At 45.2% G+C, this 26,951-nt stretch overlaps 1 protein-coding gene across 1 annotated transcript; it reads left to right on the forward strand.

Moving 5' to 3' along the window:
• Positions 1 to 24: 24 nt before the first annotated feature.
• On the forward strand, positions 25 to 26,951 carry LOC114592451 (uncharacterized). The gene is given in 9 exon segments (XM_077923630.1): positions 25 to 277; positions 3,346 to 3,467; positions 4,794 to 6,259; positions 16,651 to 16,743; positions 18,152 to 18,324; positions 19,811 to 19,974; positions 21,904 to 21,966; positions 24,454 to 25,927; positions 25,929 to 26,951. Coding segments are annotated over 8 exon segments (3,546 nt in total). The 5' UTR covers positions 25 to 277; positions 3,346 to 3,433; the 3' UTR covers positions 26,008 to 26,951.

Here is a 26,951-nt window from a genome sequence, read left to right on the forward strand (position 1 = left end):
GGCCGCCCCTTCTGATCTCGCCACTCACTAGCTTTTGCAGAGTGCGCTTCGGGAGGTTTTTGCGCGCAGACGACGCAAAAGGGAACAGGCTACACTTCCCAGAAACCTCTTTTTTCTTTTTTTTTTAAGCAACAAGAGACTACAATTCCCAGCAGCTCTTTATCTCCCAGGCTCCCTTGCAGCTGCAATGCGGCAGGTCAGCTGCCTCTGTTGGATGGGCAGGAAGGATTTGCAAGATTTGCAGCAAAAGCCTGTGGTGTCCACTTTGCAAAAGCTGGTAAGGGTGGGATCAGAAGGGACCCCTTTATTTCTGGGGGGGGGGGGGTGTGCGTTGACCTTGGATCAGGAAGACGGGGAGCCCCTTCTCGAGTGATCTGAGTTCTTGCTTTCGCTTCTCTCTTGCATGATTTTGCAGCCGCAATGAAGGGGAAGGCATGATTTTGCAGCCCCGCTTTGTGCTCCTGGAAGGCGACCGAGAGAAAGGATAGGGTCTTTACGAATTATGTAGGGAGGTGGGGCTCGACGGAGGGAGATTCGCCTCTTGCTAAGGTGGAGGAGACAGAAAGTGAACGGGGGCGAGCTGCAAGGCGTTCTGCTTTCTCTGATCTAGCAAACTTTTTGAAATGTTTAAGGTAATGGTTTTGTTTAACTTTGCTGCGTCAAATGTGCAGTCTGTATTTGACCTCCTTTGTAATGTGTTCTTTTGAAAAAATTTAAAATATATGTTGCTTTGAATGTGTATTTTATATACAGTATTACTTTACCCAGTTTTATTCTGAACTTAATGTGTTGCAAACCGCTCTGAGATATTTTTCTCCTTAAAATATATAAATCAGTATGACAATGACATGAATTACAGTAATAATTCTATACAGAAAAACATTTTGCAGAGTGCAAAGGGCCCCACTTTTCTCTTTATTGATTGTGTGATTTTGCAGAAGTGTGCGTTGCCCATATTTTTAAGAAAGATCCTTTGGGCCTCTCCAAATAATTTTATATACACTTGCAATCGAAATTATTCAATCCCCATTGCAAATCAGGTTTATTATCAAAGTTTACAGACTCTCAGCTGTTTGCAATGAGCAAATCAAACAAAAGCAGTTGAAATAACTCAACACAACTACGGTTGTACCTTGGAAGTCGAACGGAATCCATTCCGGAAGTCCATTTGACTTCCAAAACATTCGGAAAGCAAAGCGCGGCTTCTGATTGGCTGTACGTAGCTTTTAGAAGACATCTGAAGGCAGCCCTGTATCAGGAGGTTTGTAATGTTTGCTGTTTTTGTTATATTGTTTATAACATTGTTTATATATTGTAAGGTATCCAGAGTGGCTGGGGAAATCCAGCCAGATGGGTGGGTATAATAATAAGAATAATAACAACAACTAATTATTGTTGTTGTTGTTGTTGTTTAGTCGTTTAGTCGTGTCCGACTCTTCGTGACCCCATGGACCAGAGCACGCCAGGCACCTCTGTCCTCAACTACTTCCCGCAGTTTGGTCAAACTCATGCTGGTAACCTCGAAAACACTATCCAACCATCTCGTCCTCTGTCGCCCCCTTCTCCTTGTGCCCTCCATCTTTCCCAGCATCAGTGTCTTCTCCAGGGAGTCTTCTCTTCTCATGAGGTGGCCAAAGTACTGGAGCCTCAGCTTCACGATCTGTCCTTCCAGTGAGCACTCAGGGCTGATTTCCTTAAGAATGGATACGTTTGATCTTCTTGCAGTCCATGGGACTCTCAAGAGTCTCCTCCAGCACCATAATTCAAAAGCATCAATTCTTCGGCGATCAGCCTTCTTTATGGTCCAGCTCTCACTTCCATACATCACTACTGGGAAAACCATGGCTTTAACTATACGGACCTTTGTTGGCAAGGTGACGTCTCTACTTCTCAAGATGCTGTCTAGGTTTGTCATTGCTTTTCTCCCAAGAAGCAGGCGTTGTTTAATTTCGTGGCTGCTGTCACCATCTGCAGTGATCATGGAGCCCAAGAAAGTAAAATCTCTCACTGCCTCCATTTCTTCCCCTTCTATTTGCCAGGAGGTGATGGGACCAGTGGCCATGATCTTCGTTTTTTTGATGTTGAGCTTCAGACCATATTTTGCGCTCTCCTCTTTCACCCTCATTAAAAGGTTCTTTAATTCCTCCTCACTTTCTGCCATCAAGGTTGTGTCATCTGCATATCTGAGGTTGTTGATATTTCTTCCAGCAATCTTAATTCCAGCTTGGGATTCATCCAGCCCAGCCTTTCGCATGATGTATTCTGCATATAAATTAAATAAGCAATATGTACTTTATTGCATTTATGACCCTATTTTTCCCTCCAAGGACCTCAAGGTGTGATACATGGTTCTCCCTCTCCCCATTTCTTCCTCACAATGTTCCTGTGAAGATACCGTTAGGCTGAGAGAGAGTGGATTTAGTCTAGCACTGTCGCAGGAACCCCCCCCCCAGTCATTCAGTTTGTACAAACTTCACACACACTCACACTCACACACTACATACGCTACGCTTCTGTTATAAATTCATAGAAAATCAACCATACATCTGATTTGCACTGTTCCACTTTTATTTGACTCCATGAAGGAAGGACTACAAAATGGGGAAGGTTTGATACAGGCCAGCCATAATCCCTTGAGCATCCCAGCACATCCACAGGAGCCCTGCCCAGTTGCTATGCCAACCCTGATGGTCCTAGACAGAAGACAATCAAGATCACAAAGAACTTGCATACGGGAGTGGATCCAGCATGGAGTGGAACAAAGGACAATAATCAGCTCTTCCCTCTGGGGGCAGGAAACTGCAAACTCCCCTCTGTCACCTGGAAAGTACTCATGGGGAGGGGGAAAGAGGGAACCAGCCAGGTGACAGGACACTCAGGTTATCACCACAACTCCTCCCTCAACCCCTCCTTTCTGTGATGTAGGTGTGATGTATCTGAGGGGTGGTCTTGATCTACAGGGTGGCAATTTCAAAAGTCTTTATAAGCCCTTGCACACCATTTTTGTGGGTCCTTCCTCTCTCCTGCAAGTGAGGGGAGCACCCTGTTGCAACAGATCAATAAAGGCCAAGCCTACAGGCTGCTGTTTTGCTCCAAGTTATCCTGGTTGGTGTCTTTGTTTTTGTCCAAGGGAGCCCTCGGATTTTTCCATTAACAGCACTCTTACAACTACCCTGACACCATTCTACCCCCACACTGGTAATCTGCACCCCCCCCTCCAGGCCTTAAATCTGAAGATAATGTACTCCAAACTCCACCTTCTTCCTGATTACTGGCTTTGAGCTGTTTATTCAGGGGAATATGGGGATTCAGCAAGTTCTCTCTTTCTGTTTCCTTCTTTCCTAGCGTCCAGTGACCTTGCAAGATGTTGATTGGCTTTTTCAGAGATGAGGAGGGATTGCTGCTGCAAAACTGAGCCTTGCATGGGAGCGTCATGGAGGAAAACGACGAGAACATGAGCTGCCTAGGTAATATATACATACATATATATATATATATATATAATAAAAATGGCACAACAGGGAAAAGGAAAAGGAAAAAGCATACTCAGTTCTTACACAAGCTGGTATAAAAACAGCCCACAGCAATAACACATTTTGGGTCTTTCAGTAGAGTGGATGGAATGAGTCGTTGCTTCCCATATCTATCTACCATGGGGGCAACCACAAGGATCATCATAGTGGAGTGAATTAACAAGGACACATTGTGCCTGTCTCTCCCCTGACAAAGGTCATCATACAGGGTGACAAAAGCAGATTTGTGCCCAAACCGGGCCTTAACCCTTATTGAAACGAATCTAGGAAAACCAGTTTCGTCCAAGAGCGCCTGGATCTAGTCAAACATATATATTGTATTTTGCTCAAATTCATTTTGTCCTTAAGGCAGCATTTTTTTAAAAAAAATATTTAAGTACTGCGCTGACATAGTCATGATACAATAAAAATTTAGTTGCCATATTTTTCTGTGAAAAAGACAGTGGTTTTTTTAAGGGGTTTTCTTATACACGCATGATTGGTGGCAGTCGCAAGCAGGAGATTGTCACCAGCAATTAGGCATGTAATTGGTGGCTGCGGCAAGGCCTGCTAGCGATTGGCTGGTGCAGCAATTTGGTGGGCAATTAGTGGCTGCTGGCTGTGAGCATGCTTGGGATTGGTGGCTTCGGAGAGGCGTGCGATTGGCAGTGGCGGTCAGGCGTATGAGCATTTGTCAGGAATCCCCCCCCCCCCAAATAGCTTAACAACTCTGGGCAATCTCCCCCCCCCCCCACTTCCTTTATTTGTGGTCCCTAAAAATAGGGGTCGTCTTTTACACGGCGGTGTCTTATGCACTGAAAAATACGGTATCTCTCTGTGCGACACTAAATAACTAATGCTTAACAGTTCATTTAACGTATATATCAGATTTTAAGTCAGCAAGAAACTGGTCAAAAGGTCGGGTAAGCGCAGTTTTTCTAGAACTCACCATGAACACCTCTCTTAGAATGGCAATGGCACCCACCTGAAAGGTGCTGCAACTGAATTCTGGCTGGGGGAAAAGCCAATACATTAGTGCATGGGAGCTCCGGCCCTCCTTAAAATGTTTTATACTTCTCAGTTCTTTTGGCCGTGGCTCTTAAAGGTCCCCTCTTAAACGTTCCCAGAACTGGGGGTTGGGCAAGTCAGGTTATTCCAGCCCCTTGCATACACATACCCTTTCTTATCTTTGTGCAGCATTGAGTTCCATAGATGAACGACACAAATATTCATTGTTTCCAAAGTTCATGTTCTCATTTTCCTGTTTACCATTTGTCCCAGGAAATGGCATCGGGGAAAAGAACATTTGTAGTTCTTCTGGGAAGTGTTTTACTGGGAAACTTGATCTTGTCAAACACCAGAGAGACCATCATGGACACAAGCCGCACAAATGCCTGCAATGTGAGAAACAGTTTGCTCTACGGTGTCAACTAGTGAGACACAATAGGATCCACAAGGGAGAGAAGGAATACGAATGCCCTGAGTGCAAGAAGACGTTTACCTGCTCAGAAAACCTTATGATCCACCAGAGAGTCCACACGGAGGAGAAACCTTATGAATGCAGGGAGTGTGGCAAATACTTTCCCCAAAAATATAACCTTGTGATCCACCAGAGATCCCACAATGGAGAGAAGCCTTATGGGTGTGGGGAGTGTGGCAAATGTTTTTCTCAAAAAGGTTACCTTGTGATCCACCAGAGATCCCACACTGGGGAGAAACCTTACGGATGTGAGGAGTGTGGCAAATGTTTTTCTCTAAAAGCTCTCCTTGTGATCCACCAGAGATCCCACAGTGGAGAGAAACCTTACGAGTGCATCGAGTGTGGGAAATGGTTTGCTGAACCATCTACTTTCAGGCTCCACCAGAAAGACCACACTGGAGAGAAACCTTTCAAGTGCTTAGAGTGTGGCAAATGCTTTTCTCGTAAAGTTCACCTTGTGAGGCATCAGAAATCCCACACTGGAGAGAAACCTTATGAGTGCCCCGTGTGTGGAAAATGGTTTGCCGAACAATATCCTCTCAGGCGCCACCAGAAAGTCCACACTGGGGAGAAACCTTACGAGTGCATAGAGTGTGGCAAATGTTTTTCTCAAAACACTAACCTCGTGTCTCACCACCGGAGAGTCCACATGGGAGAAAAACCTTACAAATGTATGGACTGTGGGAAGGGCTTTGCTGAAAAAGGTGATTTGATGAACCACCAGAGAGTCCACACAAGAGAGAAACCATACAAATGCATGGAATGTGGGAAAAGTTATGCTTCCCACTCAGCCGCTTTGTTACACAATAAAATCCACACTGGAGAGAAACCCTATAAATGCACAGCGTGTGGGAAATGGTTTGCCAACCAATCTTCCCTCAGGCAACACCAGAAATTCCACACTGGAGAGAAACCTTACGAGTGCATGGACTGTGGGAAGTGTTTTGTTGCCAACTCTACATTGGTGATCCACCAGAGATCCCACACTGGGGAGAAACCCTATAAATGCACCGAGTGTGGAAAATGTTTTCAACGCGACTCACACCTCATGAAACATCGGATAATCCATACAGAGGAGAGAAATCATAAGTGCCCTGAGTGTGGGAAATGTTTTCCCGACAAGTCTACCTTGGTCGTCCACCAGAGAGCCCACACGGGGGAGAAGCCATATAAATGCACCGTGTGTGGGAAATGTTTTACTTACAGTGCGAGTTATAGAAAGCACCAGATTATTCACACTGGAGAGAAATGTGAGAACACCGTCTCTTGAGAATGGGGCATATACTATCTGGCATAAGGTCCAGTGTTCTCCCCCCACCACCCATAACAGTAAATTTTAGAAAGTACCAGGGATTAAGGTGGGGGTTAATTTTCTCACTGATAACACCATTTTTAACAAAGGGATACAGGGTGGATCCAGGAAATTACCGGTGGGTTCCCAGAGTGTCTGTACATGGAAAACTGCTGGAAAGTTTTAAAAATAAAACAACTTTGCATACAGTAAGAGAGCTCAAGAGACCCTTTTGAGGCTCACGTTTTATTTCTTGATGAGCATGGGCCACACAGACTTTTCTTTTTAATGCATTACAAACACACATTGCAGGGTGGGGGTACCTTGAAAGAAGTTACTGCTACTCCCACCTTGTATGTTACTCAGATGTAGATCCCATGGAGTTTAATGGAGCTTTTCCCCTGAGAGCTGTACAAATGATGAAAATAATAATTTTATAAAACTATCATTTCGATGATTCCATTTTCTTTTGAGTCATTGCCCAGCCACATTGAAAAGGCCCATTGCTAGGCATGATGATTGTGATTCGTCTTGAATTGTTATTTAGGTAGATGAAAGAAAATATTGGGAGCCATTTAATGAATAGGAAAATCAGTGTCTCAACAAACAAAGACATATTATGATGAGGGCTGAAGAGCTATGTCATATTTGATTGGTTCAGGATGGTGACAGTGGGTTGGTGACTACTCAGATTGCTGCAATCCTTTGATGGTCAAATGAAATCACATATGTAATCTAGAAGTGTATATTGAACATAGCTTTTGATGTGTTTCTTCACATCCTCATGTTTGAGGCTGTCCCTTTGTGCATTTGTAGTTCAATAAAGGCCTCTCTTTTCACTTGGGGCCTGCACTCTTTTCTTTTTATTTTCTGGGTGGGAGACCTTCATTTGAGGAACCCCTTTTAAATTAATACAGCACAGCAATCTTGAGATCTACGCTGCATCTAGACACATCAAAAAAGTTTCAGCAAAACGTGTTGTAAAACGTTCATAATGGGAAATCACATTGCCGAAAAATGGAACTCCACAGCGCCATCTGGTGTCACAGTGTTATAACACATTTAACACACTTTTTAAAAAAAACACTATTGTACCTGAGTTCCAGGTATAGTGCTTCATTTGTCTAGAGGCAAGAGCAGCATTTGAAACTCCCTAAGGACTAGGTGCATTTTGCAACTTGCCACGATCCAATTGCTATCGGTTTTGGATACATGTTGTTTGTTGTTGTTGTCGTTTAGTCGTGTCTCACTCTTCGTGACCCCATGGACCAGAGCACTCCAGGCACTCTTGTCTTTTACTGCCTCCCACAGTTTGGTATAGGCACATGTATTGCGACTGAGCCCCGTCACCATTTGGCATTCTCTGCTGCTGGAGGAGGAGGGCAGATGTAGATCTACTTTTCCCCTTCTCAAATGCTTCACAAACATCAGTCAGACAGCACAAACATATCCTCACAGCCAGCCTTCTCTTCTGACCGGTCAATCTGCGAAATTCTACCTTCATCCTGGTTTAAAAGACTGTTGGGGTGGCAGTCATGGTGGAATCCGGTACTACAAATATTATAGAAAGTGTTTCATGAATAAAAGAAGACATCTCACCATGAGGGAGAGAGCAATGAAGGTTACTTCCCTTTTACTGAAGAAAAATGCCGGAAAAGTCTAATCACTTCCTCGTAATTCATCTTACCCAGTTTCGTTGCCACAGTTTTAAATAACATTGTGTTGCCCATCTTAAGCTGAGCTTCTAGGGGGCACAAGTGTGTGTGTGTGTGTGAATAAAACAGGCAAAAATAAACTTTCTATGTAAGCTTATTTATATGCTTTTAGGACTGTTTAGTTACCCTTTCCCGCTGAAGGAGGTGCTAGGCCTCCTGCTGCATGATATGAAACCATATGAAAAGTGAACATGAGATTTTAGCTGAGGTTTGTTCATTTTCAGCTTTGTAATACATTTTTTTAAGTGCCTAAATGTTCTGTTATTGTGCCCATAACCTAGTTTTGAGGTGCCATGTGGTGTCTAGCTAAGCCAGTAGTTTTGGATTCAAACTTAGATTGCATTTCATGAAGAACCTGGGCCACACAGATACTTTTCTTCCTCTTTTTATTTTGCACTACAAACACACATTGCAGGATGTGGATACCTTGAAAGAAATTCTTCCCACATTGCATGCAGGAGTGAGGAGAGGGCAGATACAGTGGTACCTTGCAAGACGAATGCCTCGCAAGACAAAAAACTCGCTAGACGAAAGGGTTTTTTGTTTTTTGAGCTGCTTCGCAAGACGATTTCCCCTATGGGCTTGCTTCGCAAGACGGAAACGTCTTGCAAGTTTGTTTCCTTTTTCTTAACACCGTTAATACAGTTGCGACTTGACTTCAAGGAGCAACTCATAGAACGCGGTGTGGTAGCCTTTTTTGAGGTTTTTAAAGACTTTGGTGATTTTTGAAGCTTTTCCAAAACTTTCCCGACACCGTGCTTCACAAGATGAAAAAAATTGCAAGATGACAAAACTCGCGGAACGAATTAATTTCGTCTTGCGAGGCACCACTGTACAACCCTATACAGCCCACATTGCAGATTGGAGCTCAGGCTGATAGTGCAGTCCTTGCATGTTTACTCAGATGCAGATCCCATGGGTTTTAATGGAGCTTTCCCCTTGTGATGTGTACAGAAACCCTGGGATCTAATCTATTGCTATTATTATTATTATTAATTAAATTTCTAGACCACCCTTCATGCAAAGATCACAGGGTTATTTACAGTATAAAAACACGAAGATACATACCATAATAACTAACAAACCAAACAACCCCATAGATTTTTCAATTAGCCAAAAGCCTGGGAGAAGGGGAACGTTTTTACCTGATACCTAAATATAGGTAATAAAGGGGCTGGCCTGTTCAGCTGCTAGTTTTGCCTTTTCTTTCTCTGCTTCAACCTTATGTTTTTCTCTGTTTCAACTTTAGCCAATTTGAATCTTAGCCTCATCATTTCTAATTCAGTATTAGTATTCTCTTCAGATGCAGAAGCTCCCTGCACTGGGTCATCCCGAGTCTCTTTGGCTTAGTGCTTGCTGGCCATTTTCTGACAGAAACGTTTTTTCCTTTTAATAAAATATTCTCAATACTTTATTAAATTGGTTGTTCTGTATCTGTGAGCATGTTTCTGTGTGGGTTTTAACTTCGTATCACGGCGCTGCCACAAATTAATTTGCTTCCCTCAGGTGTATTCCCCCAGTGGAGAATGAATCATGAGCAATAGTGGGTTTTTCTTTTGGGAAAACTGGTTGCAAACAAACCTTATTATAACAGGTGTAAACAAGGAGTTTTGGTTCTTCCACAGAAATGTAACAAACAGTGATGTTGCAATTTATTAAAATGTACAGTGGATGCTCTGGTTGCGAACGTGATCCGTGTGGGATGCATGTCCGCAACCCGCAGCGGTGCATCTGTGCACGCGCGGGTTGTGATTCAGCACTTCTGCGCATGTGCAAAGCATGATTTAGCGCTTCTGCACATGCGTGACCGCCAAAACCCGGAAGTAACCCATTCCGCAACCCAAAAAAACGCAACCATAACCCGAGGTATGACTGTATACTGTTTCAAGTTAATAGGCTGTATGCTGTTCAAGCTTACAGTTACTTTCTTTTACACACCTTCCATAGATCAGACTTCACACATACACACACACTCACACTCTTCAGAAACTTAGGTTTTTAATTGGACTGTTTCCTTAAGGACCCCCAAATCCACCTTGGCCTCGGAATCACTACTGCCCTTTCCTGTCAGAGTATTAATAATAATAATAATAATAATTTATTATTTATACCCCGCCCATCTGGCTGGGCCTCCCCAGCCACTCTGGGCGGCTTCCATAAAAACCAAAAATACAATAAAATATCACATGTTAAAAACTTCCCTGAACAGGGCTGCCTTAAGGTGTCTCTTGAATGTCAGGTAGTTATTTATCACTTTGACATCTGCTGGAAGGGCGTTCCACAGGGTGGGCGCCACTACCGAGAAGGCCCTCTGCCTGGTTCCCTGTAGCTTTGCTTCTCGCAATGAGGGAACCGCCAGAAGGCCCTCGGCGCTGGACCTCTGAGGACCCTTTTTCCTGTAAACACCGTGTGGGACTGTGTCTTTTTTATTATAACAGTGTTCTGTGATTCTGACCCTGAGAGCATATATACTGAGAGTCCTCAGCTCTACCTCCTGTCAGAAGGAACCCCTCACAGACCAGATATGAATCTCTCACCCAGTCTCTCACTCCATTCCAACTGTCTCCCTTGGAGCTCTAGCCAGTCAGGAGCTCTTGCTAGTTAACTGTTTGCTGGCGGTGATTCAACTTGCTCAGTAAACAAACTTCCATCACATGTCCCACACCTGAAAATCATTGTGTAGGCAAGATTGCATATGCCAGCCTCAATGCAGCGATGGGCAGGAATTGTAAAAAGGTATTCTGGGGTTCCTGTTTCAATACGCAAATATACGTGTATCGTACACACTGTACCTTATATACTTTGTAATACGTTTAAGCTATAAACACTATAAAGTTCTAAACATAACTATATAGCATAACACTTGACTATATTCTTTTACATCTTTAGAATAAGCATTGCACTTTAAAAACACAGGATCTAAATACATTTTAACCACTTTTAAATTTGCATTTTAACTAATCGCATTTCAAACAATTACATCTCATCAAATAAACATATATACAGCATGATTGCCCCTGTACTTATCGAAATGTTTCATCATGACAGGGCATCTGGAAACACATTATCCTTCCCTCTGATGTGGGAGACATCAAAATTGTAGTCTTGCAGTTGCAGACGCCACCTTATTAGTTTGCTATTGGTACCTTTCATTTGGTTTAACCATTTCAGAGGGGAGTGGTCAGTACAAAGGGTAAATGTTCTCACCCATGATATGGCTTTAATTTACCAATAGCCCATACAATGGCGGTGTTGTTCCCTCTCCAAGAGTTTCCTACTTAAGTATAGGATGGGGTGCAGGTGTCCTTTCCATTCTGGGAAAGAATTGCCCCAACACCTATATTGGAGGCATCCATGCAAGGGGGGGGGGGGGAGAGTGTGTCAACCTTTCACAAGACCATTTGATGACAACCTGTCAACAAACTTTTTTCCCCTTGAGGGCCAAGAGTTCCTCATCTGCATTCTTTGAGAACAGCTTGAAGACCTGGAGAGGCAAAAGTGAGCGATCAAATGAAGTGCATTCTTGTGATCCGTTATGCAGGGTGGGCCTTACCTGGACCCTGCAAAATTTTATTCGGGTTGGCACCCCAGGGCACCTGTGGTGCAGCTGTGTGGGTCCCTTTTGGAGGGAGAGTGGGGACGCCATGTAATAATAATAATAATAATAATAATAATAAATAATAATAAATTTTATTTATATCCCGCCCTCCCCAGCTGAAGCTGGGCTCAGGGCGGCTAACAACAATAAAACAGTACAACAGTACAACTCCTTACGGGGTCCTCGCTGTGAGATCACATTCACCCGGTGCTATACCAGCTGCACTGGCTCCCGGTGGAGTACAGGATCAGGTTTAAGGTGCTGGTTTTAACCTTTAAAGCCCTACATGGCCTAGGACCCTCGTACCTACGGGACCGCCTCTCCTGGTATGTCCCACGGAGGAACTTACGATCTTCAAACAAAAACATCTTGAAGGTCCCAGGCCACAGAGAGGTTAGGCTGGCCTCAACTAGAGCCAGGGCTTTTTCGGTTGCGGCTCCAACCTGGTGGAACGCTCTGTCCCAAGAGACTAGGGCCCTGCAGGACTTGACATCTTTCCGCAGGGCCTGCAAGACAGAGCTGTTCCGCCAAGCCTTTGGCCAGGGCACAGCCTGACTCCCTCCTTTGGCAATCTTCACAGAACTCTAGCCCAATGGTTGTCATCAATTTGATTTGAAGTAATTTTTTAATGAAATGATTTTAGAATGTTGTATTATTCCTTCAGCTCTCTATATTGGACAAACAGGCCAAACCTTACGCCAAAGAATAAACGGACATAAATCTGACATCAAGAATCACAAGACAGAGAAACCAGTAGGAGAACACTTCAATCTCCCAGGACATTCTATACAAGATCTCAAAGTAGCTGTTTTACTACAAAGGAATTTCAGAAATAGACTGGAAAGAGAAGCTGCTGAATTGCAACTCATTACGAAACTTAAAACCATGGAGAAACCTGGTCTGAACAAAGACATTGGATTCTTATCTCATTATACATGACAAAGCCATTTTTCACCTTCTCACCCCTTACTTTTTCCTGTAAGACCCATTGCAGTCGGTAAGAGTCGTCAACAGGCTCATCACAGCTATCTGCCAATCACCCATTCCCACCACCCTCTGAGTAATACCCCTCCCCACCTTCTCACTATATAGAAGGATCTGGCAACTTCTGTTTCAGTGTATCTGAAGAAGTGTGCATGCACACGAAAGCTCATACCAAGAACTAACTTAGTTGGTCTTTAAGGTGCTACTGGAAGGAATTTTGTTTTGTTTTGACTATGGCAGACCAACACGGCTACCTATCTGTAACTATTATTTTATTGTTAGCCGCCCTGAGCCTGGCCTCAGCTGGGGAGGGCGGGATATAAATAAAAATGTATTATTATTATTATTATTCATTCAAAAAACAGTTGTTATACTTCAGTTTCTGTTAGTTATGGCAGGTGCTGCAGTTACATAAAACAACACAGCTTCCTTCCCCAATCAATACCCTGGTTCATGAGGGAGGGACACTTTTCCTCAGCCCCCCTCTCTCTAAGCAACCCCACTCCTGAGGTAATTCCAAAATGGCATAAGAGACCCAGGGGATCCCCTCCCCCCTTGTGACTGGCTTGGGGGCATAGCTGTCAAGCGTCCCTTATTTGAACGGACAGTCCCTTATTCCAGCGCCATGCCCCGCTGCTGTCCCTTATTGATGGATGTCCCTTAAATGATGTCCCTTAAATTTCAAAGGAAGCAGCTCCTCTCCCTCCCTCCTTGCCGGCTCCAACTGTGTTGCTTGGCTGTGTTGCTCACCCAATAAGAAGTCTAAGAACGACTGGGGAGCTTGCATGCCTTGTGTGTGGCTAGTTAATGCAAGCTGAGGGGTTTTTTGAATGCTGGACGCCATTTTGTTGCACGTGCTGCTGCAAACTTTGCAGTGCAAAGCCAGGCTGGGGAGCCATCTTAAGCTGAGGCTGCATAGGCCTTGTGGTGCATGTGATTCAGAATCTATTCAGTTGAACCTCTGGTTACAAAGTTGGTTGGACAGTGTTCTCGAAGCGACCGGCATGAGTTTGACCAGGCTGCAGGAGGACAGGAAGACTGGAGTGCCTGGAACAGGTGAGGCTGCAGGTCCTTTATTTTGGCTGCTGGTCCCTTATTTTCAAGGCTGCTGGTCCCTTATTTTCAAATCTGTAAGTTGACAGCTATGCTTGGGGGTCTTCTCTCTCTAGAAGAGCTGCCCCCTCCTGACTGGAAGGTGACCCAGGGGGAGCCTGAATCCCCCCAGGATCTGCTTCTCTTGCCTCACACTCCTGTCTGTAGACCTTCCCCAGACCCTCAACTGGGTCTCCCTATCCAAGCTGGTAGGGTCTTCCAGATAATAAGTGTTGGAAATGTAAAGAAACTGAGGGAACATTCTTTCACCTTTGGTGGACGTGCCCAAAGGTTAAGGCTTTCTGGGAAATGATCTATAATGAACTGAAAAAGGTATTTAAATATACCTTCCCTAAGAAACCAGAGGCCTTCCTTTTGGGCATTGTTGGCCAATTGATGCCAAAGAAGGATAGAACTTTCTTTATGTATGCCACGACAGCAGCAAGAATACTTATCGCAAAACATTGGAAGACACAAGATTTGCCCACCCTGGAAGAATGGCAGATGCAACTGATAGACTACATGGAATTGGCAGAAATGACTGGCAGAATCCGAGACCTGGGAGAAGAGCAAGTGGAAGAGGACTGGAAGAAATTCAAAGATTACTTGCAAAAGTATTGTAAATTGTATGAATGTTAGAATGATGCAGGATATAAAGATAATATGGTATTAGTGATATAGTTGAAAGGAGTATGTAAAAAATGGTTTATAAGAACAAAGGTGAAGCCAGGATAATATTATGTCAAACTTAAATAAATTGATAATAAAGGGAAAAATTGGAGACATAATAGCTGAAATGTATAATACAAAATAAGATTTGAAAGAAGGTGAGGCATTGCTGAATAAGATTGTGTAAAACGGAACACAGAAAAGGGAGATGTGAGGGAGTCTGGAAGGAGGGTTATGAGAATAATAACTAAGAAATTGGTTTTTTATGTTTTTTGTATGTCTTTTTTCTTTTATTTTTTATGGTGGGTTTTTTATTGTGTTTTTCTGTTTTTTCTTTGATTGATTGTGATGGTGTTTTTTTTCTTTTTTCCTACCCTGTTTAGAATATGATGTTTGTTTTGTTGCTTAAAACTTCAATAAATATCTTTTTAAAAAAAAGAAGAAGAAAAAACAAGCTGGGAGGGTCTTTCCTCTCACCATGGACAGTCTCCTCAGGGTGGGTGTTCGACCCAAATCAGAACCAGTTCTCCTCCTGTCAAATCCTATCCTCCTCCCTAACTCCTATCTCCAAACAATCCCTCTCCCTCTTCTCAAATCCAGTCCTGTCTCTCCTCTCAAATCAAGCTCTTTCCCTCAACCTGAGCCCCGTCTCTTAACTTCTCAGGTCAAGCTCTAGTCCAACTCTCTGCCTCAGAAACGGCTCCGGTTATTTTCCCTCCAAAAGTTCTGGCTCCGCCCCCTCTTGTCTGCCTGTCTTCGGAGCCAATCAGAGAGAGGCGCCAGCCCTCTGGTGGAATTCCAGGGGAACTGCATCACCAGACTGCTGTCCATTCCATCATGGCATTTTGATGTCAATTAATTTTTTTATAGTGGGACGCGGGTGGCGCTGTGGGTAAAAGCCTCAGCGCCTAGGGCTTGCCGATCGAAAGGTCGGCGGTTCGAATCCCCGCGGCGGGGTGCGTTCCCGTTGCTCGGTCCCAGCGCCTGCCAACCTAGCAGTTCGAAAGCACCTCTGAGTGCAAGTAGATAAATAGGGACCGCTTACTGGCGGGAAGGTAAACGGCGTTTCCGTGTGCGGCTCTGGCGAGCCAGAGCAGCGATGTCACGCTGGCCACGTGACCCGGAAGTGTCTCCGGACAGCACTGGCCCCCGGCCTCTTGAGTGAGATGGGCGCACAACCCCAGAGTCTGTCAAGACTGGCCCGTACGGGCAGGGGTACCTTTACCTTTTTTAATTTTTTTATAAAGATCACCTTGCCAACAAAGGTCCATATAGTTAAAGCCATGGTTTTCCCAGTAGTGATGTATGGAAGTGAGAGCTGGACCATAAAGAAGGCTGATCGCCGAAGAATTGATGCTTTTGAATTACGGTGCTGGAGGAGACTCTTGAGAGTCCCATGGACTGCAAGAAGATCAAACCTATCCATTTTGAAGGAAATCAGCCCTTGAGTGCTCACTGGAAGGACAGATCCTGAAGCTGAGGCTCCAATACTTTGGCCACCTCATGAGAAGAGAAGGCTCACTGGAAAAGACACTGATGTTGGGAAAGGTTGAGGGCACAAGGAGAAGGGGCCGACAGAGGACGAGATGGTTGGATAGTGTTCTCGAAGCTACGAACATGAGTTTGACCAAACTGCGGGAGGCAGTGGAAGACAGGAGTGCCTGGCGTGCTCTGGTCCAGGGGGTCACGAAGAGTCGGACACGACTAAACGACTAAACAACAACAACAATTTTTTATTATTATTACTTTTGCGTAGGTCAAATGGCAAAAGTAGTAAATAATGGCTAGTTCGTGAGGGCGTCAGTTTGCCTGCACTCCAGTTCATTTCAACATCACAACGCGTCTTTGCTGAGAGAAGACACTTTTCTCTTCTCTTCGCCTGTCCATGCTTTTCCCAATCCTCCCCTCATGTTATGTACTGAGTTGAATAGGATCGAAAATGCAGCAGTCTGATTGGTCCTAGAACAATAGGATCCAGAAGGCAGCCTGTCTGATTCGTCCTAGAACAATAGGATCCAGAATGCAGCAGTCTGATTGGTCCGCAGGAGCCACCCAATCCAGCTCCAGGTGGAAGTGAATCCGCAACCTGATTGGCCATAAAGAGCATGGAATCCACACTGAGTATATTTCACCCCAAGATATAGGAATAAAGGAAGCGCACATTCCCCTTTACTTAGTGGGGGCGGTTATTCATTTACTTAGTGGGGGTGGTTTGCAGCTGCCCTCTGGCTGCACCCATGTCTGGAGGCTGACAGAAGCGAAGGGGTTTTTCTTTTGGCGGGTGGAGAATATTCCCTTTCCTTCCGCAGAGTTGCATCGACTTCCTCCATCCCATCCGCTCCCCTCAGGGAGAGAAACTCTTGTTTGAAAGGGGGCCGGGTATGGCATCCTCCCTGGACCAGGTGGGTGCAGACTGGAAAGTGGAGGCCGTCTCTCGTGGATGCTTCCGTGGAGAGTCGAGCATTGCAGCGGGTTGGGCTGGATGACCTCGGGGGTCCCCTTCAAACTCTCCCATTCCCCGATTCTGTTCTTGTAAGCCCACTTGCCCCCGTATTGGGCCCGAGGTCCTGCAGCCTGGCCCTGTCCATTCCCCCCCTCCCGCCCCTGAACAACTCTTTGGCGGCGCCCCTGAGAATCATAGAATCGTAGAGTTGGAAGGGGACCCGAGGGTCATCTAGCCCAACCCTCTGCAATGCAGGGCTCTTTAGCCCAACATGGGTCTCGAACCCGCAACCCTGGGATGAAGAGCCTCATGTTGTAGCCACGGAGCCATTCCACCTTTCCCAGCGTGGGAGCCCAGCTGAGCCTTGCCGAGTTATGTCCTGAATCTGGCGGGATCCGGATCCACTTTCTCCCTGGGCAGGAATCGTTGAGCGGCGATGCCACGTAAGGGTTAAGGAGAGCGAGAGAGCCCGGTTGCCTAGAGCGGCCTGGGAAAGGCCCCTCTCTCCGTCCTTCCGACTCGCCTCCTCTTTCCGCTTGTCTTGGGAGGCCTCTGGGGCGGTGAGTCCTTTGGGCGAAGGGGAGGCTGTGGGGCGACGCGGGGTGCAGAGGGGGCTGCTGGGGGGCTGAGAGATGAATGGGAGGATCCCCTGGGTGGGTGGGGGGAAGGGAAGCCATGGGACCCAAGGCCTCTGAGGACCCAGCACACCCCACCCACCCATGACCCCCCAGGGGGGGAGTGGGTTGTTTGGGGGGCTCGGAAGTGGGCGCCCCTTGAGAAGAGGGGGACTCCAAGTAGGGAAAGAGGGTGGGCCTCCATCTTTGGCAGACGCTTTCCTTGCGACCCCTGCATTGCGCGGGGGTGGTCTAGATCAGTGTTCCCCAACCTTGGGCCTCCAGCTGTTTTTGGACTACAATTCCCATCATCCCTTGCCACTGGTCTTGCTAGTCAGGGATGATGGGAGTTGTAGTTCAAAAACAGCTGGAGGCACAAGGTTGGGAAACACTGGTCTAGATCAGTGTTCCCCAACCTTGGGCCTCCAGCTGTTTTTGGACTACAATTCCCATCATCCTTGACCACTGGTTTTGCTAGCGAGGGATGATGGGAGTTGTAGTCCAAAAACAGCTGGAGGCCCAAGGTTGGGGAACACTGGTCTAGATGACCCTAGGGGTCCCTTCCAGCTCCACAGTTCTCTGGTTCTGGGGGGTGGAGCATTGGAGCCAAATCCATGGGGCCGTGAGGGCTTTGGCTACCACAATAAAACACTTGAGGGGGCTTGTGTGTTTCTGTATATGTGTGTGCGCGCACACACACACACATGCATACACAGTGCCACGCGCTCAGTTATGTGGGGCGGGGCTTGAAAGAAAGGGCTCCATCTTGGACGAGGAAATCTCCAGAGGGGGTGCCTTGGTTTCTCCCTCCTGCCCAGAAGTCTCTTTAAAGTCACATCCATAAATGGGGGGAAGGGGGTCCGAATTCCTTTCTCCCCCTTCCCACTTGGAAACTGCTTCTCCCCCAGTGCCTGGGGGCTCCCAAGGTAGGATGCTGCATGACACCGAATTAGACCAAAGGCCCACCTGGGTCAGTCTCTGCAGGGGTCTGGGGCTACCCATCCCCTCCAAGGCCTGGAAACGATGCCTTATGAGGAACGGCTAAGGGAGCTGGGCATGTTTAGCCTGGAGAAGAGGAGATTAAGGGGTGATATGATAGCCATGTTCAAATATATAAAAGGATGTCATATAGAGGAGGGAGAAAGGTTGTTTTCTGCTGCTCCAGAGAAGCAGACACGGAGCAATGGATCCAAACTACAAGAAAGAAGATTCCACCTAAACATTAGGAAGAACTTCCTGACAGTAAGAGCTGTTTGAGAGTGGAATTTGCTGCCAAGGAGTGTGGTGGAGTCTCCTTCTTTGGAGGTCTTTAAGCAGAGGCTTGACAACCATATGTCAGGAGTGCTCTGATGGTGTTTCCTGCTTGGCAGGGGGTTGGACTCGATGGCTCTTGTGGTCTCTTCCAACTCTATGATTCTATAAGACGCCACAACTTGTTTAAACTTTGAGCTGTGCAAAATAGTTTAAAAGAGGCTGGATCATCGCCATCACTATCCGAGGCTGGGAGTGGTGTGCTGAGTTCCAGGGGGTTGTGGGAAGAGAAGGAGAAATGGTTGGGTGGGGGCTGGAGGGGAACCCTCCCCCCCCCCCACAAAGTAAGCAGAAAAGTCAAGAAAGACCTGGCTACAGGGAGGGAGGGGAGCAGTCTTCTCCAAAGTCTCTCACCTTGTGCTTGTTTCTGGGTGGCTTGCGAGAAGCAAAGCTACAGGGAACCAGGCAGAGGGCCTTCTCGGTAATGGCGCCCGCCCTGTGGAACGCCCTCCCATGAGATGTCAAAGCGATAAACAACTACCTGACATTCAGAAGACATCTTAAGGCAGCCCTGTTCAGGGAAGTTTTTAACGTGTGATATTTTACTGTATTTGTGGTTTTTATGGAAGCCGCCCAGAGTGGCTGGGGAGGCCCAGCCAGATGGGCGGGGTATAAATAATAAATTATTATTATTATTATTATTATAAGTAAGCCCCGGTGGGTTGCTCGGTCCCTGCTCCTGCCAACCTCTCAGTTCGAAAGCACGTCCAAGTGCAATTAGATAAATAGGTACCGCTCCGGCGGGAAGGTAAATGGTGTTTCCGTGCGCTGCTCTGGTTTGCCAGAAGCGGCTTAGTCATGCTGGCCACATGACCCAGAAGCTGTATGCCGGCTCCCTCGGCCAATAAAGCGAGATGAGCACCGCAACCCCAGAGTCGGCCACGACTGGATCTAATGGTCAGGGGTACCTTTACCTTAAGCTCGGGGGGGGGGGAGGGGGAGGACAGATTAAACTGGTATAACAAAAAAAAACCTTTAAAATGGGGCTTCTGTTGGGAAGGGGGAACCCCTTTGGGACTCTTCTAGGGGCAGCAGAATGTTCTGGGCAGGAGAATCCCTGCCGGGCCTCTGAGGCTCCCTTTGCTTCTTCCTCCATCCCAGGAACCTGCATCTTCTGAGCTCCTCAGGAAGGACCAAAGCGCCTGAACCTGCAAACCTAGCAAGGATGGAAGGAGGAAGATGGACAGTTGACCTTGTCAGACTGCCTCCTGCATCCCTCCCCAAAACCTCTGGGCATTTTCTCCCAGGACACTCTGAGACATCTGGTGAGTTCCAGGGGAATTGAGATGGGGACATAGATGGATCAATAGATGGTGAAGAGGAAAACCTTCTCCCAGGCTTTTGAATTTTAGGTGCTATTTCCACTGCAGGACTCCTGGCTAGTTGCTGATCTCCCCTTCTTGGGCAAGGTTCTTGACCGCGTGGTTGCAGACATGATCCAGCTTGTTTTGGAGGAAGCTGATTTTCTAGATCTATTTTAATTGGGCTTTGGCCCAGAAACTGCTTTGGTTGCCCTGTAGGATGACCTCTGTTGGGAAAGAGATAGCAGAACCGTGTCCCTACTAATTCTTGACCTTTCAGCGGCTTTCGATTCCATCTACCATGGTATCCTTGTAGAGCAGCTGTTTGCGCTAGGGGGTGGGTGACCCCGCTTTGCCGTGGTTCCGATCTTACTTGGATGGTTGTTTTCAGAGGGTGTTGCTTGGAGAGTATCCTTCAGCCCTGTGGAACCTTCAATGTGGGATTCCCCAGGGTTCAGTTTTATCCCCTATGCTGAATAACATCTATATGATGCCGCTAAGTGGAGTTACCCAGAGGTTTGGAGTATGTTGTTAGCAATATGCTGATGACACTCAGCTCTATTTCTCTGTTGCATCTACAGGTGAGGCAGCAGGTATGCTAGACCATTGTCTTGCCTCGGTAATAGACTGGATGAGAGGCAACAAACTGAAGCTGAATCCAGATAAGACAGAGGCCCAGTTAATGGGTGGTTCCCTAGACTGGATGGCTGGGAGGTTGCCTGCTCTTGATGGGGTTACACTCCCTCTGAAAGAGGAGCCATGTTGCTTGGTGGGACTTCTGCATCCATTGCTGGCTCAGGTGGCACCCCTATCCTATTCCAACAAGAAAGACAAGCGGGAGGCACATAGAGAAGCAGATGTAGATGCAAAAGGAGCTTTCGGATGAGCTGAAATTTAAGAAAGGCGGGCATAAGAAATGGAAGAAAGGGGAAATCATGAAGGAAGAGTATAAATGAGTAGCCAGCAGTAACAAGGATAAGATCATGCGGACGAAAGATAAGAATGAGCTTGGGCGTACAAGAGAGGTAAAAAACAATAAAAGTCCTGAGTCTGTTGTTGTTCAACATCTTTATAAACAACTTAGATGAAGGAATTGAGGGGATGGCTACTCATCCAATGTGCAGATTATGCCAAAGCGGGAGATTCAATATTACCATAACAAATTGGAGTACTGGGCAAAAATGAATTTCAGTGGGGACTGAATATCAGATTCTACAATGAGGCCAGAAGAACCAACTGCACATATATAAGATGGAGGACACCTGGGTTGCCAGTAGTACCTGTCTCACCACAAGCTTAACATGATCAAAGGACTGGAAACCAAGCCTTATGAAGAATAGCTGAGGAAGCTGGGTTTGCTAAGCCTGAATAAAAGGAAACTAGGAAGAGATATGCCATCTTCCTCGTACACCTCGTACCTACGGGACCGCCTCTCCCGGTATGCCCCACAGAGATCCTCAAGGTCCATCAATAGCAACACCCTAGTGGTCCTGGGCCCTAAGGAAGTCAGATTAGCCTCAACCAGAGCCAGGGCCTTTTCAGCTCTGGCCCCGGCCTGGTGGAACGCTCTGCCTCATGAGACCAGGGCCCTGCAGGATCTGATTTCTTTCCGCAGGGCTTGCAAGACAGAGTTGTTCCACCTGGCCTTTGGCTTGGAGCAAATTTGATTCCCTCCCCCTCTTTCTTTTTTCTTTTCCTTTCTCTACCTGCAATGAGGCTACATCTTAATATTTTAATGTTTTCAATGTTTTAATGTATTTTAATTTTGTTTTTAAGTTGTATTTATTCAACTTATTTTTATTATTGCTTGTTAGCCGCCCTGAGCCCGGCCTTGGCTGGGGAGGGCGGGGTATAAATAAAAATTATTATTATTATTATTATTATTATCTTCAGATATCTTATCTAAAGTGCTGTCACGTGAAGATGGAGCAAGCTTGTTATCTTCATCTCTGGAGGGTAGGAATCCAGTGGATTCAGATTACAAGAAATGTGAATCCAGCTAAACAGTAGAACAGATACCCTCTGAAGGTGGTGGACTCTCCTTCCTTGGAGCCTGTTAAGCAGAGGTTGGATGCTTAAGTCAAGATTGCTGCATTGCAGAAGTTTGGACAAGAGGACCCTCGGGGTCTTTTCCAAGTCTAGATAGAATTGTTCATATACCACCCTTCATCTAAGCATCACTGCACGGTTTACAATATTAGCGAAGAAAAATACGTAACATCGTAACAACCAAAACAGTACAGCCACACACACAATTTAAAGAGGCAGAGATGATTTAATTAGGCACAGGCAAGGGAAAAGAGGAAAGTTTTCATTTGCTGCCCAGATTGTAACACCTCGCATTACTATATTTTGACATTATTTTAGGTGTATTCCTAAAAAAAATGGAACATGAAAAGTGAGAACGTAAGAGATATTGAAATAAGAGGTGCTATTTTCTTTTCTTTTTTTATAAATTTTTATTAAGTTTTACACAATTTAAACACACACAATACACAACATAAACAGACAAACACAAAAACAAACATGTACAATTTCAAATCCTTAATTTCTTAACCCTTTTTGCAGACTTCCCCTCCCCTCCCCTTCTTGTATCCCAATTCCAATAACTAGTTCAGCAAGTTCTTATAAATTTAGCTTATATACTTAACTTTCAAGATTATATATACTTAGTTTTTAACCTTATAAGTTTTACCTATATAATTGAATTGGACACAATACCCATCATTACGTCCTTTTCTAAGGTCGACCCAAGTTCCCTTCCAACGATTTCCCAACTTTCATAAAAATTTACCCACCAAATAGCAAAAAGAATAAATTCTAGTTATACACCCTTTACAATCCCAACTTTCCTCCCCCCGTTCCCGGTTTTGATCCCCAAAGAGTGTCCATCATCCTATCAGTTCTCAGCCTGGATCCCTCACATCCGAGGCCCTTAAATCTCTCTCAGTCCCTCTCAGCCGGTTTTGTTGACAGTCCTTTATATTGAACTTCATGTCTCGGAAAGGCTCTGTCCCAATAGGATCTGCATTTCTTCCAACCAAACCTCCATGCTCGGAAGTGGAGCCCAAGTAGTGTTTCATATTCCTTTTAAATCCAAATATCCCAAATAGTCCAAAGGCTCCATCTTTCGCCTTGTACAAATTTATAATCCAAAGGTCTTCCAATCTTCCCATGAAAAAATCTCTGCGATCCTCCTTCTCGTTTTCAGACCAAATTTCTATCATCCAAGACTTGTTTCTCTTATAATCCGTTTTTAAAGGCTTCTGGTTGTTCTCTTTCTCCACCAACTTTTCAACTCCTCCTTCTTCCTCCTCTGAAACAACATCTTTATCTTCTTGTTCGACTGCCAGAGTATTTTGAATCAGTTCCTTTGTACAGTCAGCAAATTTATCTACTTTGAGACTCAAGGCCATAACATCTGTTGCAAAAGCTTCTTGTTGATCTTGTAATTTTCCCACAAGAAAAAACATTCTCTTTAGCTCTGCCTGTATTTTTCCATCTGCTGCCATTGTAATGTCTCTAATTCCCCTCTGGGGGGATTTTAGTTACTTAGTATTTTTCCTCCAACAGTCAAGTTACTTTGTTTTGTTTTGTTTCTTCTTTATTGCCAACAACTCAAAGCCAAATGCGACACAAATAACCAGCAAAGAATATCAATAAACAACTTTTTCTTGCTTGACAGCTCGCTTGACAGCTGTCAAACTCCTTATGTCTCCAGAGCCAGCTCTTTCACGGATCACTCCCGGATCTCGGGGGGGGGGGGGGTTATTAGTCAATTCCTCTTCTTTTTCTTAGAAAAAAGGCTGTTCTTATCCTCTATCCCAATACTTCTATTTCCAAATCGTGGAGTTAATAACTTTAGTTTCACAAGGAAGCGAAATGGTCTCTCAACCTTAGTTGTTTAATTCTTGCTTCAAATTGTCTACATGAGTGGGGGGGCGGACTTCCTTTTGACACCTCCCCCGGTCGTACCGAAATTCAAAGAGTTGAAGAAAATTTTAAATCCAAACTTCGTATTACTCACGGGTTGTTACTTTACAGTCCCAAATTCAAGGAAGAAAGTCAGCGCTCTCCGGCCATGGCTTGTGGCTTCGCTCCGTAGAAGTAGCGATCTGCTCACAGCACCACGCCACTCACCTTCCCCCACTCCAAAGCCTTTAAAAAGGCTTCTTCGCGGGTTGGGGGGGCGCAAATGGTGCCCGCCGAGCCACCACGCCCACAGGCTTCAGCGCCTGTGGTTTTTAAGGGTCCCCGTGTCGCCGTCGCGATGGGACCCGTCTTCCACGGAGCCGATTCCCTCCGGAGCTCGGAGAGAATCCGCCATTAGCCGCTGGCACTGACCCGGAAGTCCTAAGAGGTGCTATTTTCACCAGATGTGTGTTATATTACTTCTTCCTCTTCCTTGGAAGCCTAACAGGATTTTCTTTCCTCCCCAAGCAGGTGATGGAAACAATAGTCAGAATTCACCTGGAATTTCATTGAAGAAACCATTTAAATGCATGGTCTGCGGAAAGTGCTTCATCCAGAAGACAAAGTTTACTTTACACCAGCGAACTCACACAGGGGAGAAACCATATGAATGTATGGAGTGTGGAAAGTCGTTCAGCCGGAAGGAACACCTTACTACACACCAGCGAACTCACACAGGGGAGAAGCCATTTCAGTGTATAGAGTGCGGAAAGACATTTGCTGATTCTGCAAGCCATGCAAGACATCAACGGATTCACACAGGAGAAAAGCCATTTAAATGTATGGAGTGCGGAAAGTGCTTCAGTCTAAGTGGAAACTGTACAAAGCATCAACTCACTCACACAGGGGAGAAACCTTTTAAATGTTTGGAGTGCGGAAAGTGCTTCACTGATCATACATCCCTTAGTTCACATCAAAGAATTCACACAGGGGAGAAGCCATTCAAATGCATGGAGTGCGGGAAATGTTTCAGGTGGAATTATTACCTTACTACACACCAGCGAACTCACACAGTGGAGAAACCATATGAATGTATGGAGTGTGGAAAGTGTTTCAAGTGGAAGCAATGCCTTACTACACACCAGCAAACTCACACAGTGGAGAAACCATATGAATGTATGGAGTGTGGAAAGAGTTTCAGGTGGAAGCAATGCCTTACTAAACACCAGCAAACTCACACAGTGGAGAAACCATATGAATGTATGGAGTGTGGAAAGAGTTTCAGGTGGAAGTATTACCTTACTACACACCAGCAAACTCACACAGTGGAGAAACCATATGAATGTATGGAGTGTGGAAAGAGTTTCAAGTGGAAGCAATACCTTACTACACACCAGCAAACCCACACAGGGGAGAAACCATATGAATGTATGGAGTGTGGAAAGTGTTTCAGGCGGAAGCATTCCCTTACTACACACCAGCAAACTCACACAGGGGAGAAACCATTTAAATGTATGGAGTGTGGGAAGACTTCTGTAGATAGAGGATCCCATATAAACCATCTACGAATTCACACAGGAGAAAAACCATTTAAATGTATGGAGTGTGGAAAGACTTTTGTAGATAGAGGATCCCATATAAAACATCTACGAATTCACACAGGAGAAAAACCATTTAAATGTAACGAGTGTGGAAGCTGCTTCAATCAAAGTGGAAACCTTAAAAAACATCTACGAATTCACACAGGGGAGAAACCCTTTAAATGCACAGAGTGTGGAAAGTGCTTCAGTATGAGGCAAAATCTTAATATTCATCAACGGTCTCACACAGGGGAGAAACCGTTTGAATGTAAGGAGTGTGGGAAGACTTCCGCTGATCATTCAACCCATGCAAAACATCTACGAATTCATACAGGAGTGAAACCATTCAAATGTATGGAGTGTGGGAAAAGCTTCACACGGAAGACAACCCTTACTTTACACCAGAGAACTCACACGGGAGAAACGATTTAAATGTATGGAGTGTGGGAAGATCTTCAGTCAAAGAGGAAGACGTAGAAAACATCAACAAACTCACACAGGATGAAAAAGCATTTAAATGTGTGCAGTATGGAAAGTGCTTCAGCTAGTAATCACATCTGCACATCAACAAATTCACACCGGCAAGAAAGCACTTAAATGCTCGGAGTGTGGAAAGAGCTTCAGTGAAAGTGGAATGTTCATATTCACCAGCAAATTCACATAAGAGAAACAATTTAAATATATGGAATGTGGAACAATTTTCACTCACATTTCACTCTTATCACACAAAATATAGAGCTATAAAATTGTAGAATGGGAAGGGCCCTAAGGGACATCTAGTCCAACCTCCTGCAATACTAAAATCTCAATGGAAGAATCCCTGACAGATGGCCTTTGGAGAATTTTAATCAGTGAAGGGGAGTCCACAACCCACCAAAGGAGTGTGTTCCCCAGCTGAAAAGCTCTTATTGTCAGAAAGTTCTTCCTGGTGTTTAGTCAGAATCCACACTTTAATCAATTTGGTAACCCTCGTCTTCTTAAAATAAGAGCTAATCTGATCATGTGTCGCTTTGCATTTTGAACTTAGTAAGTTTCACGATCAATAATACTGGCTGATGTACAGTATTAAATATATGTGCTTAGGAAGTTTGCATTAGACAGGATAGGTTTGTCTGCAACAAATTGTGGGATGTTTCTGTTTTGAGGGTTTCGGCTAAATCAGGGTTTCCCAGACTTGGGTCTCCAGTTGTTTTTGGACTACAGTTCCCATCATCCCTGACCACTGGTCCTGCTAGCTAGGGATGATGGGAGTTGTAGTCCATAAACAGATGGAGAACCAAGTTTGGGAAACCCTGGGCTAAATGATGACTCATTGCTGGAAACCCGAGTGGTCTCTTTTGGCAGAAAATGGAACCCGAGAACTCAGCAGAGCAATGTATTACTTTGTATCTTTGTAAGCTTTATTTTCAACTCTTTTAAAACTCTTCTGCAATAAAGCTTTGAAACTCA

This window comes from Podarcis muralis, chromosome 2, assembly GCF_964188315.1.
Source record: "Podarcis muralis chromosome 2, rPodMur119.hap1.1, whole genome shotgun sequence".
NCBI classification, from domain to species: Eukaryota; Metazoa; Chordata; class Lepidosauria; order Squamata; family Lacertidae; genus Podarcis; species Podarcis muralis.